The sequence below is a fragment of the Azolla caroliniana genome, unplaced genomic scaffold (assembly GCF_043228905.1).
Source record: "Azolla caroliniana isolate FFs.n. ecotype wild unplaced genomic scaffold, voAzoCaro1.0.p SCAF_12, whole genome shotgun sequence".
Taxonomy (NCBI): Eukaryota; Viridiplantae; Streptophyta; class Polypodiopsida; order Salviniales; family Salviniaceae; genus Azolla; species Azolla caroliniana.
In genome coordinates this window covers 1,607,780-1,622,982 of record NW_028230447.1, presented here as the reverse complement: position 1 = coordinate 1,622,982, position 15,203 = coordinate 1,607,780, and the positions used below count along the sequence as shown (strand labels likewise).

The window sequence follows — 15,203 nt, the reverse complement described above, 5'->3', positions numbered from 1 at the left end:
CAACCGAGATGTGGTCCTTGTTGACCACTAAGCCAGACGAAATGCACCTCATGGACCATTTCATCATGAAGAAAGGCATGTGAGAAAGAGTTGTCAAAGTACAACTGCTATGGCACAACCAAGAGGAATGCTCTAATTATGATTGTAGTAGTATACCTCAACCCACGACCTCACAATTCACAGTTGGCCTCGTCTGTATAAAATTAGACCTGGAAATAAGATCAGCCTTGTTAAAACACCATGCATAGGATGAGGATAGTAAACTAAGGATTGTTCCACCCTTGTTTACAGTAATAAGGTAACAACACTATTGTATTGTAGCATATAAGAAAACCCTACTAGGCTTAGATCCTTAAAATCGCATTATGCCATAAAAAAACTAGCTTTGGAATCTTTCACAAAATGTTTTGCAAATTATTCTGCTCTCATAGCCAAACACGTCAATCCTCACATAATGTGTGTGGCAGCACAACCACAAAAGCTGATTCAAAATCTCTTGGACTATCAATCTACTTCCACTTCATGAGAACATGACTCTCATTCCAAACCAGAATGATCATATGCCATGAATTAGGATGGCTATCATACATGCCATCTTTTATAGGCCATCCAAACAAATATTTTCTGCTCGCATTAATGACTCTTCAAACTGGTGTAGAATCTCATGTTTGTGGACTTATTAATTGGGTCACAAGAAAGCACAAACATGCACTATGCCTATCATAACAAAATAAGCCTCTTTGAACAATATTTCCCCTCCATCCAAATGTCCAGTGATGGGTGAGAAACCAATTTATCTGCTCAAAATTATCAAAGGCTTGGTATTGATATAGAATCCTAGTCTGATTAAATGTGTTTGTCACTGTACAAACCATATGCCTGAATTAAGTTGCCAAGGTTGCAAGAGAGCACTATTATCCTTCTAGTATCCAAGTCCAAACAACGTGCTTGAATTTCTCTTTAGAGAATCCTGTATGCATGAATGAGTGGGGTAACCTAGATATTTCCATAATATGCTTCAAATTAGTCCCTCACTCATATAAACCTTCACATTATATCATGCTAAAATGAGAAGGCCCCCATATATTGGGATTACGGTCCCTTCGGATGGGATGGTCGGATGTCGGAGATGAATGCCGACGAGCCCGGTTTCGGTTTCGGAACCGGATGATGAAGACCCCGGCTTCGGAGCCGGATGACGAATGTACCCGGAGAGAGATCCGGATGCGGGGACATATCCGTGAATATGTTTGCTAAGGGCCCTTGAGGCTATAGTTGTAAATAGCCCCAAAGTCATATGTGTATAAATATGACTTAGGGCAAACAGTTTTAATGTTGCTACTTATTTTTCTGTTTTTCCACTCAAGAGGAGTGAAGGTAGAGCAGCCGTGAGAGAGATAGAGCGTGAGAGAGGAAGAGGTCGACGCCTCTGTGTATTTCCGCCGCCTGTGGCGAGGACAGCGAGCTCAAGGTCGTCGCCTTGCAGCTCGCCATTGTATACTTCTCTGTGCATAGTTTTGGTTCGGAGTCTTGTACTCCCGTGGTTTTTTCCCGTACAGGGTTTTCCACGATAAATCGTGTGTCCATTGCATTTCCCATTTTCTGCAACAACGATTCGTGTGTTTTCCTTGGTTGTGGCCAAGAGGTGAAGTTTGGAAAGTTCGATTATTTCCATCACCATATCCCAGTACAAAATGCGGGAAGTAAATGTATTTGGAATCTTGTCATCTTATCTCGATATTCTCTCTCTACAATATTCTTACATCACTCTCACTCTGGTTTATATTCTTTCCTTCAGTGAAATTTTAGCAAATCTTGTCTTATCCATCATAAAATTGGTTTTACATGGGACTGGCATCTTCTACGAAGTAGTGGTAGATTTGGATGATCTGAAGAGATAAGAATGAAAATCTAAAGGTAAAAGAGTGTAGATGTTACAAGACCCTTGGACACAACTCTCCATTAAGCAAATGCAGATGGAAAGTACACAATTACAAATGAACACATACATCAACATGCAAGATTGTCAGCTGCAAATGAGCACATGTAAAAAAATCCCTCAACTATTCCAAACCCTAATCCCTCAACAATTCCTACCACATGTAAAAAAAATCAGAAAAAGTGATGTAATAGGGTTTAGAACATACTTGGGAATAGTGATGGAGGAGATTGATTGCCACTTATGTCAATCGTAGGCCGCTTGACGATAGTTTTCTTTCATGGCAAAAAAACCCTGTCAATCTCGTTTGAAAAAATGAGAGATAATGACAGGTTTTAGGCTTTTATAGTCATCGGGTGGGCGACCTGCATCTTATATTGAGTTGGTTGGGTGACCAACTCAATATAAACTTACCTGCGGTTGGGCGACTTGCTTAAACAAGTCACCCAACCGTTTTAAAAATATATGGTTGGGCGACCAACTTAATATAAACTTACCTACGGTTAGGCGATCTCTAACAGGGTTGGGCGACCTTTGCAGAACTTTTTTTCTCGTGTGTTCTTCCTTATCGAAATCTGACGGTGAAGATCGCACGTGCCTTCCTCTAAGCGACCTGCACCGTCTGTGGCCGCGATTCCCTCGCCAACCCTCTTTATGATTTGATGTAGAATAGACACGTCGATGTATGTATGTATGTATGTATGTATGTATGTATGTATGTATATATGTACATGTGTATGTGTATGCATGGGCGTGTAAGCTAACATAACATGAACAATGTCGTTGATTTGCAAAGAGTTTGCCATCGCCTGCAGAGATTGCTCGCCATATACATATGGTAAGGGGTATTGTGAGGGTGATGATGTTCCAGCAAGATCTTGTTCATGGTTCAACATAAACAGGTATTCATGGCGACGAGGTAGGCAAGTATTGATGGTTACCAGATTGACAGATACCTCCATGCATACGGGATAGAAAGATATCCATCGTTACATGGTAGAAAGATACTCATTCTTACAATGATCATGTCGATAACAGGAAGGTATGCGTCGTTACAAGATGGAAATTCTTTCACGGTGCAACAGAGAAAGATGGTCATAACAATGAGATAGAAATGGAATTCTTGCTACAATCTAGAAAGATATTCACAATTGCAAAGATCCGTATGGACAACATTTAGCATGTACACCTTCTTGGAAGGACTTATCAATGGACGGAAATGTGGTGTTCTTTTCATCGAATTCAAGGTTCTTACATGATTTGGCATCAGGTGAGTCTCATGCTTTTTATCTTGATGTGAATAGATTTAGTCACGTTTACCTTATTGTTATTATTTAGAGCAGATTAATAGCAGATTTAATGGAAATAGGTTCTTGATATAAGGTGAGCCTCGCATGATTGATCTTGTAATTGGATTGACGATATAGTCACATCGTCTTGATTGTTGTCTCTGTGTTCTTTGTTTGATTGTGGATAGCATTAAAGATGATGAAGCTTTCCAGGTTTCAAGTGATCAAGATAACCTCATTTTAAGCATACAATGACTTTTAGAGTTAGGTTGATAATATGTCAGGTATCCGAGACATGTTCTCAATACATTGGTGTAACACAAATTTCCCTCGTAGGAGTTGATATATGGAAAGAGAAGGGCATAGAACCTTCCCATTTCCAGATATCAGTTAGAATTCTGATATAATTATTATACCTTTGGCGTGTATTGCCCTTTCAGTAATAGAAATATTTATAAAGTCATAACTGAATCACTTGAGCCCTCTAAAAGACGTTAGCTTTCTAGCAATGTAAATTCTTTGGACTGGTTATATGTTTTCTTTGCTGCATGCTCTGCTTTTCCTCATCATTTCTCTCGTCTTTCCTTAAAGCGTTGTTCAATATATTCTTGAAGAAACCTTGAGAGCATAATCATACAAGGAACCGTAACATTGGGAAGACATCGAGACGTTGATATCCAATACCTTATTTTTTGTTGGGATCTTGATAGTATGCCAGGTTATTGATGAGTAGTTTGTATGAATCTGGTACATAATGCTGTAATGAGGATTGGAAGGGAATATTTTAGCAAAGGAAGGCTCTCTAAAGATCATAAAATTGTGAAGCCAGAGAATATTCTTTCCATCTTTTGTATTCATGGACATTCTAATTTCAGCCCACTTTTCTTTGAAACCTGATTCCTGGTGGAGCATTGTAGTTCAAATAAGAATCTTCTTAAACCCTGAATCCTCTTAATCATAGAGCTAGTAATTTGACATGATTATCATTGACAGGGTTTCAGATCTTATGCTGCCATTCAACTATTCATTTGAGTAGAAAATGCTGTAACATCATATTGTTCAACTCTGCATCATACTACAGTGAAATTGCAAGATGTCTTTTCCACTTCAAGAGCATCCAACGTGCTTTATCAGTATCATGTACTACTAGAAGTATATGAATCCAGTTAGCGCTACGTGAAAATATGTATACTATTTCAAAATGTTCATAACTAACAAGAGATTAAATGGGACTGATTGTCTGATGCTGGGAGAACAAAGTGTTTTGATACTAGAAAAAGCTATAAAAGTTCTCCTTTCAACTGGTAATACTTCTAGAGTTGAGGTTAATGAGTAACTGGAATGCTTAAACATGTTTGTTTGGGCAAACACGTCTAACATTAAAGTGTTCTTTTGTGATATTCAGATTGTGATGGATTGTTTTTAGTTCATTCTTGTAAAGAAGATATTGTGATTGCGAAGACATGGCTAGAAACTAGGAATGAGCGTATGATTCTCTCTCTTTCTCTCTCTCTCTCTCTCTCTCTCTCTCTCCCTCTTTTACAATATTCCTTTAAGGATTAAATGGATGAAAGGTTTGCTCTCATAGGTTTCTTTGGTCTTTTTGAAGACGTGATCTATGGAGGAACACATCTAACTATCATGCGATCGGGTTGGGGAATCCAAGGAACACTATGTTTGACATTGTATTGTGTCCTATGAAATAACTTGGGAAATACCACCACCTCTTCACACAAGGTTTTGTCCTCTTCTCAAGTTAATGGAATACAAAGAACAATGATGCTTGGGACTGTTATCTCTAATAACCAAGAGACATAGAGAGAAGTTGTTAAATGAAAACTGGACCAACCTTCTTTAGCAGCATCACTCTCCCTCCCATTCTGCAGGTCAATCGAGGGCTAATAAAGTAGGTTCTTGACCATGACATTCTAAAGGGGTTATATTATATTGGGCAAAAGTAATTTGTGGTGCAGGTCAGTTACATCCATCTAAACTATGGGTTCATCACCATAATTATTGACAAATCTTTACCTGTTACCAATGGTACTTTTGTCTCTTTAGAGACCTCTCTATCTTGTCAGCTCATGCTAGAGATCTTTTGAAGACTGAAGTTTCAGTCCATCTAAGCTCGTTCATATTCATTCTTAGCTGGCAGGAATATTTGATACCTAAGGCAGCCTTTCTAATGTACTTATATTTATGTTGACTTATTGCTCTCAAAGATGAGACAATAGTTTCTGATGTAATATCTTGTTCAGTCTCATAGGCCATCTCAGCCTCTTAAGAAGCATTTGTGTATCTCTTTCTTGCTTTTGTGTGCTTATTGATTCTGCACTTCTTTCAGGTTCATTGAAAGTTACCATATGCCCATATGCCATAGCAAATATAGTACTTACGCATCTTAAGAAGTTAAATGGGTCTCTGTTTACAAGTTCTCTTTATCAATATTTTATGACAATAGCAGGTACTCCTTTATCTTTTCATATCCTATATTACTCTATGAATGTCTGCATGCAATGCCTTTTTGTAAGAAGATTGGAACTTGTCTTTGGTTTTGATGATGTCTATTCTTTATATATATTGAGACATCAAGGAATAACGAAATTTCTGCTCAACATTTTAAGAAAATGAGAACAAGAAAGCTCATTTAATATTTTATGTGCCATATAATCAAATATCACAAGATACTCAAATTGAACCTATGCTTACCAATTGAAAATTGCAGAAGTTCTGCATTTGGTAGCAGTGTATGTCTTTCCACAATCCAGATTTGGTTACAACACCACACATGACAAAGTCTCACAAAATATATTTGTAGGATAATGAAGTTTGTAACACACAGAACAAATTCAAGAAAAAAGTGGCCTTGGGTTCATGATGCTGAGAGTGGTGTTTAGGCAACTTGTGAGGGAAACATAGCTAGGTAGACTTGAATAAATATATAACCAAGCTAGCTAGACTTGAAGAATAAATATATAACCTGTTCTTGGCAAAGAAAGTAAAAGCGCATGGAAGATGGTCAAAGAAAATCTGCATAAGCCCCCCATTGCTTCACATAAGATTTGGTACAACTATGCAGATGCTCCATATGACAACTGGACAGTACACCCACATTGCCATGTGGCTTTATACTCATTACTCTTCCTATATTCAAATTGCAGATGATGAGTTACTACTTGTAGCTGCACAAGATCACGATTTTCTTGTCGGCAAGACTGGTAAACACACACATATATCTCTTTAGCAAGAATAAACCACACTAGCTTAGCTAGAGGGGGCACACTCTGGTACAACTATGATGCAGATGATTCGTTACAACTTGGAGCTTAGCTAGAGGGGGCAAGTCCATTTACAACCCAAAGGTGTCATCATTGTGCCGTGCACAATGACAGTGCCCACCTAGACACCAGCCACAGAAACAAATCAAGGCCATCTGATTGCACTATCCTTGTTTTGGAGAAACTTTTCATCCTGCACCAGACTACAATGGATGTCTTTAGAATATGCCAATTCAGTTTTATTGAGCAGATATTGCTCTGAATAACATTTCTTAATGTCAGCTTATAATTTTAATGGTAGACTGTTAGTAGTCTAATTATTTGATTCGGTGATGTTGTCACAAATGAGCTGATGAAAATGATTAACAAACATTGCACGTTGAAATGCAAATTGTGCCTTCTACTGGTGTTTCCCATGCACATTATGTACACATGATTACTAGCTTAATGATTTTTAAAACTTTTCCTCGATCTTCAAGCAATTATTAGCAGATTTGTCTGGCTTTAACAAGTTTGTGAATTTAATGAATTTGGATGGAGTATTGGACATTTTTCTAAAGAATCTAACTCTCTTAGAGTTGGGATATGCGGAAGCGCAGTGTGTGTGTGAGAGTGGGGGTGTGAGCAAGAGAAGGAATCAGAGAAAATAACCAGAAATAATAAAATACACATTAGGGGGATGACAACTTATGCGCTGAAGAAAAAACGACATTAATAAACTAAAGATCATCAACTAAATCCAATGGGCCAAGGGGGTTTTATGTGCAAGTACTCAAGAGACTGCCACATTAAATGTGTTTGGTGGAATTTAATCAAGATATCCACCCGAGTACGATTTTGTCATAAGAATATCTGATATCTGATATTCTTTGATGATCGTTAGTTGATTAATATAGTTTTCTCTTCAATGCATAAGTTGTCATCCCCCTAATGTGTATTTTAATAGTTCTGGTTATTTTCTCTGATTCCTTTTCTTGCTCATACACCCACTCTCACGCACGCGCTATGCTTCCGCATACTCCAACTCTACGAGAGTTAAAAATGCTTAGGGCTTTTCTTGCTAGAACACAAGAGACATAGGGAGAAGTTATTGAAGGACAACACAGCCACAAGCTCATCAACAAACAACAATCACAACTTTCTATAGTCCCATCTCTCCTACTCATGCGGCAAGTCAATTAAAGACTACACAAAGAGAATAGCAATTAGTCATGCATGTAAGCCCTAGCCTCATCGACCACGATCTCACCTCCCTTGTCACCAATAGATAAAGGCCATTATCTTTGGGCACTGTAGGTGCTTTCTTCACTTTGGAGACCTCTCATTCTAGGTAGATCTATACTAGAGATCTTTCCAAGACAAACAATACAATTTATCTAGCTTAAGAATTCTACATTTATAGATGAAGAACGTTTTGAGTCACATCTTAATTTTATTTCTATGTAGTCTTTTGTGTAGTTATGTTTATTTTTGTTTTGTTTTCAAAGATGAGACACCACTTTAAGATGTAATCTCTTGTTTGGTCTTATAGGCCATTTTGGCCTCTTAAAAGATGTTGATGTGTCTTTCTCTTTCTTTATTTGTATGCTTCTATTTTTTCTTGAAAATATTCAACAACAATGCTATGGTGAGTTTATAATATATATATATGACTATTGCTCATAGTATTGTTCATGTATTGAATTCCATTTACAGAAAACAGAAATTTTGATTCTCAGCGATATGTTATACGGATGCTGTTGAACAGTTTACCAGAGCGCAACTATAGAATCCTGAAGGATCTTTCTTTTCTGTTATTTAAGCTGTCATCGTTTGGTAATGATTGGGCACATGTTTTGAGGCTAGGGTCATTAATTGGGCCTTTAATTTTAAATAAAGAAAGATGTTATGATGTTTTTCACAGGTAATTTAATCAAATCAAGAGTAAATAAATATCAGATCATGGATCATCCAGTACAATTTACATTAACTGACACGATATTTCTTCAATCTTTCTATAGATGGCTGACAATGGAAGAAGCTTCTACTCGCCTTCTAATATTCTTTGTCAAACAGTGGAGATATTTATTTGAGAGTGATCAACCCTCCTGTGAGTAGAGAGCGTAAGGCTTTGTCCACAGTGCATATGTAAAGAATTTAGTGGATTCATGCCAAAAACTTGATCACAATTGCATAATTCTCCCTTTTCATCCCCAACAATTACATGTGGCATGTATTAAATTTTGCATGTGTTTCTCCACAATAACATGCATATTTATCTACCTATAGTTGTGGAATAAATAGGTTTAAAATCAAAGAGGCATGGATTACTTCGCGAGATCCAGAACAATCAACTAAGAGAGAAAGATGATTCTATATGTAGAAGCTGCGAGCCGTCTATAAATTTCTTTACGTGCCAAAGAAAGTTGATACAGACAAGGCTGAAATGTCACAAGAGCATCAAAAGATTTAAAATTGGCAGACTATGGCATGGAAACAGATGCAGTGAGAATGCAGGTTCTGAAAACACTCCAAATACACAGATTATACGAAGTTTAAAGAGCTCTAATTCTCATCTTAAAAATAAAGTGATCTCCACCCAGAGCTACCTGAACATTAGGTTGATGAGGGATGAAAGGACAGTTGGCTTGTCATCATCTGACATGGAGCATATGAATATAATTCCATTGCACCGTAAGATTTTCAATGCAGATATTCACAAGTTCCTGTCATTGGAAAATGAAAGGAGATACTTGAACCAGAATTGCAAGAACAATTTGAAAAGTGGACCTACATTTAATCTTAGACTAAAGAAAAATATCAGGAATATATTATGTAAAAGGAGGATTCTTTTGCTTGATAAAAAATATTCTGTTTTTACCAGCATAGATAGTGGCAAAAATGGTGGTTCAGCTGCATCACATGGTGAAGCTCAACAGAAAGGTCATGGGAATCAATCTTTACAAACACCAATATGCCCATTGCCACTAACATTGCCATCACCTCCCCTTTCACCGTCACCGCCCGTCAAATCGTTGATAGTGCAAACTGTTCCCCTTGTCACTTCTCCACCTACAGCACAGCTTTTATCAGATCCACATTTACATCCCTTACTACTGCAGAGTACACCTACTGCTAACTTGCAGCCTAGCAATGCTTGTGTCTCCTCTCATTCACCTCCACCTCCACCGCCTTCGACATATCTATGCACACCACCACCTCCTCCACCACCTCCACCACCGCCACGAGTACCGCCGCCGCCGCCACCACCACCACCATTACCATTAAAAGCTGTCTTGAAGTCACCAATAACACCACCGCCACGAGCTCCACCTCATGCAATGCCAAAGAGGAATGACAGTATAAAGGAATCAGATGCCAATCTGGAAGAGAATCCAGCAGATGCTAAAAAAGCTAAAATGAAGCAGCTGAGTTGGAGCAAGATAAGTGTGCCATTAACACAGAAAACGGTTTGGAAGGAAGCAGCTGTTGAGTCAGCGAATAGCTGCATGGATTTCAAACAGCTTGAAATGCTATTTTCTGCAAACACCTCAACTCCAAATGCAGAAGCTGGAAAGGTAGAAGAGCTCAGCTTCAATCCCACTTTAAATTGAATCGATTTTGGTACTGACATGTGAATAGTAAACCAAACAATACTTAGGAGGGTCTTGGCTTTTCAACCAAAGACAAAGGATTCATTTATGACTGTTCAGTCCTAGCTATGGCACCCTTATTTTACATTACATGCCAGTCTTTTCACGATGAATAGAAAAATTCTTTCACTTGAACCCTCTATTCAGGAGGCTAGACCTATTATTGTCTTGAGGTTTGATATTGACATGTCGACAATAAATCAAACAATACTTAAGAAGATCTTGACTTTTCAACCAAGAGATGGCTAATTCATATATGATTGTTGAGACCTAGTTATGGCAGTCTTATTTTATATTACGCTGGGAGTACAAAAATACTTTCACTTGTAACTTCTATTTAGTAAGCCAGGCCTATTATTGTGTCTAGAAGTTTGAACAACAAATACATAGTCTCCAAGTTTGTTGCTAGTCCATGTTGCTTTAGAGTTAATCCCAAAATCAAAACTCTCCAAATGAAGACCTTTGCTACAAGTGACAATTTAGAATATTAATTATGTTTTAAGATCTGCCACCATCCATGATCAAAGTTATTTATTTTCCATTCTTGTTCAGCCTTAGATGATAGCCATCGAAGAGACTCAATGGAGCAATGATGCAAGATATTAGTAGTGACTTGTAAAAATGTTGTCTTACCCAATAAACACCAATTAATCCATGGTTGCTCTTCTGTTTGTAAAGGTAAAGGACCTTGCATCAATGCAATATATTTTTGTAGTTGTTGCTAGCTAACCCCATAATTGGGGGGGATGTGTAATAATTTCCATGCTCCAACAAACTTCAAAATCCTTTGAGATGGAGCAGAGCACTTTTTGCCATGAGACAACCAAGTGTTGAACACATGAAGAGTAAGGAGTCCTAAGAGAAATACATACGTTCAGTAATTGCTGCCATGAAGCCTTAATTGTTGTCCTCCTACAATAATACCTTTATGAAAATTGGTTTGACTAGATCAAGCTGTGCTTTTGAGAACATTGTAATTTGTACTTATAAAGTGGATACTCATATTTGGTGGGCTGTTATTATTTTTTCTTGGTTGAATTAATTACCAATGACCATCTATCAATATTATCGCAATGGAATTGTTGAAATTTTGCATACAAGCTAATACATGGTAGATTTTCTCTTGCTACATTTACAACCAAAATGACATACATTTCAACAACTTCCCATTTACTAGACTACAGAATCGTATAGCAGTCATTCAATGGTCATACTTTTATACCAGTCTTTTAATGGACTTTTGCTGGATGATATGGTGAACATTGTCTATCCAGAATCACCTACATTGTCCCCCTTTTGTTAATAAGGACTACTGCATTGCTGTCCCTTACTATCTGGCTATGTTATCCAACCTGAATATATTTGTATGGACATGACACATTCACACTTAACATTAACGTTTTGGAATGATATATACATATATATTTAAATATACTTTTGTATATATTTTCTTCTGTATTTATTTATCTATATATGTATATAAATAAACTATTGGAGATTCTTTCAAATTTGTATCAGACCATATTAATGAAGAAGAGACCTCAAGGCATTCATGTTATTGACACAAAGAGAGCACATAATGTAAGCATTCAATTGTCCAGCTTGCGTAGACCCTTCTCTGATCTTTGCAAAGCATTGAATGAAATTGATCAACGAGTTTTGACAAGTGAGACACTTCATGTACTCATGCGTACTTTGCCGACAAAGGAGGATATATGTCTGCTGAAAGAATTCAATGGTGATCCACAGCAATTGGCTGAAGTAGAAAAGTGAGAACCTTATAAATTAATAACACATGGCCTCTTGTATTCATTAAAATTGTGTAAGTAAAAGCTTCTTTTTGGTGAATAGGTATTCTGCTTAAATTACTAGATTTTCTAGTCATTTCAATGTTTTTAATCACTAAATCTTCCGATTGTATGTAAAATCAAATCAAAAACTTGTTCATCACTGCTAATGTGTCCTTGCTGGATAAGAGTGGCGGTGGTCAACCAGGTTCCACTAGGCATGATGTTGTACACCACATGTTGCGAGGCCTTCGTGAAAAGATCCTGTTAGTGCTGTTCCATGGTATACTATTCAGCATGAAACTCAACACAAAGACTTTCAATGACTACATAGGCTTGGTTTTCTTTGATAGGAACTTGTACTAGTAGCATAGGCCAGATGTTCACCTATCTGATTAGGGGGATTCCTTACAGCCTCCCCGGCCTTGATGTTGATAGCTTCAAGATATTCTTGAGGCAGCATGGATATGTTGCCCTCTTACAATATAAAATGATGATTCATGTTATAATATATTATCTATCATTTCCACCATCATGTTATGGTGTATCTGGAGGAGTCCATGCCCTTTGCCAGAATGCTGAGTCTATTACACATGTATTGCTGGCGATTTGGCATGAGCTCATGGCCACCCTGCAGTGGCCGTGGGATACACACACTGTTTCTTCCAGGAAATTAATAAAAGATGGCAAGCTTTACTTGCAGCTGGTGGAAATTACAACTCTTCAAATATTCCCTTGGTGTTATGCATCCACACTGGTTTATAGTGCATATTAGTTTGAGAAGTTGAACTGTGCAGAGTTAGGATTTTAGGAAGGCCTAAGTGAAGAAGGTTATATGTTAGTGAAATCTGTAGATAATCAATAGATGATGCAAATGACAAGAATGGTAAAACAGAACACATTCAATCTATATCAGTAGTGAAAAAGGATTTGACCTTATCAGTTTTCAGGCAGGTGCAATTCTGTGATAGTTAGCATTGGGATGGGCCCTTCGAAAAGGGCGAATATTTAACTTGGCACTTGGAGAAGGGGTGAATCTTGAAACTGAAACTTTTACTTCTTTTAAAATCATTAGTGCAATAATGTTTGCATGACATAATTTGTTTTCTGTGCTGTCAATTTCGTCTTACTAATAGATATTACTTGGAGATTATGCTTATCCCACGGGTGGAGAAACGAATACGAGTTCTTCACTTCATGACTCAAAGCAGCAATTCCATCAACCAAGTATGTCATGATTTCTTTTAATGTAATTTTCTTTAGATTGGTGCAAAATAAAGTAGAGTGACTGCATTTCCTTAAGCTTTGGAATAATGAGTTTAGTGTAGGCTTTATTAAGGGCTTGCCAAGAAATATGTTGACAACATTGAGTACCAATGTAGACTAGAACTATTTCCGGCAATGAGTTGCTGCCTTTGAGAGAAAATACATTTACTTGCATTCATTCTTCTATATCTCTTTCATTTCCAGGTAAAGAAAGAGCTACTGCAGTTACAGTATGGTTGTGACGAGCTTAAAGGTAGTAGGAAGTTTGTTAAGATTCTAGAGGCAGTTTTGGCGGTTGGAAACTACCTGAATGGTGATACTAGTAAAGGAGATGCAAAAGGCTTCAAGTTAGATTCATTACTAAAACTGGTGGAAGTTAAAGGATCTAATAAGCAGATGTCACTTCTGCATTTTGTTGTAGCAGAGCTTCTGAAGGTGGATGGGCAGGTATGAAATGTTCTGTACATTGATTTTGATTCTTTTTGCGTCCTCCTTTGCACACATTCATAATTTTGCAAAGTTTTAAACCAATAACTTACTTCAGTATACTTCTTTGTTCAGATGCATGCTTGTTTGTTTTTCTTTGTTCTTTTCGCAATTGGGTTTTCTTTTAATTTCTTTGATTTTTTTTCTTTTGTCATCACTTTTTGTGCAGTTGTTTTAATCTTCAAAACTAGTCTTTCAAATGGAAAAATTTTCCTAGAGTTGTTTGAAGCTGCGTTCATGTGGACTGTTTGCCTTTCTTTTCTTTTCACAAGTGTATGTATATAATATACTCTTTATGATGCAGATTCTCTACCTTAGAGATGAGCTGAAAACTATAAAAACTGCATCCAATTTGAAGCTTGAAAATATTATTGCAAGTATCCAAGAGTTGGAAGTTGGGTTAAAACTAACAAATCAGGAAATAGACTTTGCAAGAGATGATGTCACTGACCTGTCGGTGTTCCGTTCTCGGTTTCTTGACTCATTGGTTCCATTCTACGAGGAATGCTTCTGTAATGTTGTTGAGCTCAAAGAGCTTCTGGATACAAGCCTAATGAAGCTCAAAAATGTATGTGAATATTTTGGAGAGAATGGTGATGACCAGCCACAGCGACAACTTGATTTGTTTAAGACCTTACAACAATTTTTAAATATGTTTGACCTCGTCAGTAAACAAATTCAAGATGGAAGACATTTCAAACATGAACCGAAGAATGATGCAACTCATTCATCATATGATGTCCAAGACAATGATGGTAAAAGCTCATGTAGAGATAGAGTGATGGGATTGTATGGTAACAGAGTAAAAGTCAATACAAATCCTGCACTAACCTCAACCATTATGGATCTAAGAAACGTGCATGGCTTCACCAAGGCTTGTGAAAACGAGGAGGAAAATCAATCTCAGGGGCCGTTTAAAGAAACTAAATCACATTCACCAAGGAAATCTGATGCTCCTAACCCTTCTACGAAAGAAATGAAATCCCATTCACCAAGAAATTCCAATGTTCTTGTCTCTTCAACGAATGAAATGATATCACATTCACCAAAAAAACTCGATATTCCTAACCCTTCAGTGTGTCATGGATATGACTCTGATTGGTCTACTTGTTGAGTTTTTGGGTGAAATTGTCACCCGTTTGTTTTATTTAATTATAATGGCAATATCTACGTGTAGGTGATTATCCTTAAGTGAATGCATTATTCTTTTGTTTATATGTAGGTAATGTATGAAACCAATTTGCTGTGTTTTCCTCACCACCTCCCATCATGTCATGTTTGTCCATGGACATCAATATATCATCACCTTTCTTTTTTTTTCTTGTATTAGGCCTATTACCAAGTTTAAATTAACTTATGAACTTTGGTTCAAATCTTACTTCATGTTCTGATTTACTCGATGCCACTATAGATTTTCTAGGTTGAGCACACGATCTTCTAGTCTTTGCTAGACAATCTTGCGAATTGAGATAGAATTGTTTGGCCTAATAAGCTCAAGCAAGAATGTAAGATTTGACTTGTCAATT

General features: G+C 37.3%; 1 protein-coding gene across 1 annotated transcript; it reads left to right on the top strand.

The window, feature by feature from the left end:
* The first annotated feature begins 2,716 nt into the window (after positions 1–2,716).
* LOC147856759 (uncharacterized) lies at positions 2,717–14,856 on the top strand. The gene is made up of 11 exons (XM_087328544.1): positions 2,717–3,209; positions 4,222–4,532; positions 4,634–4,714; positions 5,573–5,692; positions 8,202–8,409; positions 8,507–8,595; positions 8,790–10,063; positions 11,657–11,907; positions 13,062–13,152; positions 13,396–13,638; positions 13,982–14,856. The coding sequence occupies exons 2-11, from the start codon at positions 4,430–4,432 to the stop codon at positions 14,789–14,791; spliced, it is 3,270 nt and encodes a 1,089-aa protein (XP_087184670.1). The 5' UTR covers positions 2,717–3,209; positions 4,222–4,429; the 3' UTR covers positions 14,792–14,856.
* Positions 14,857–15,203: the final 347 nt, after the last annotated feature.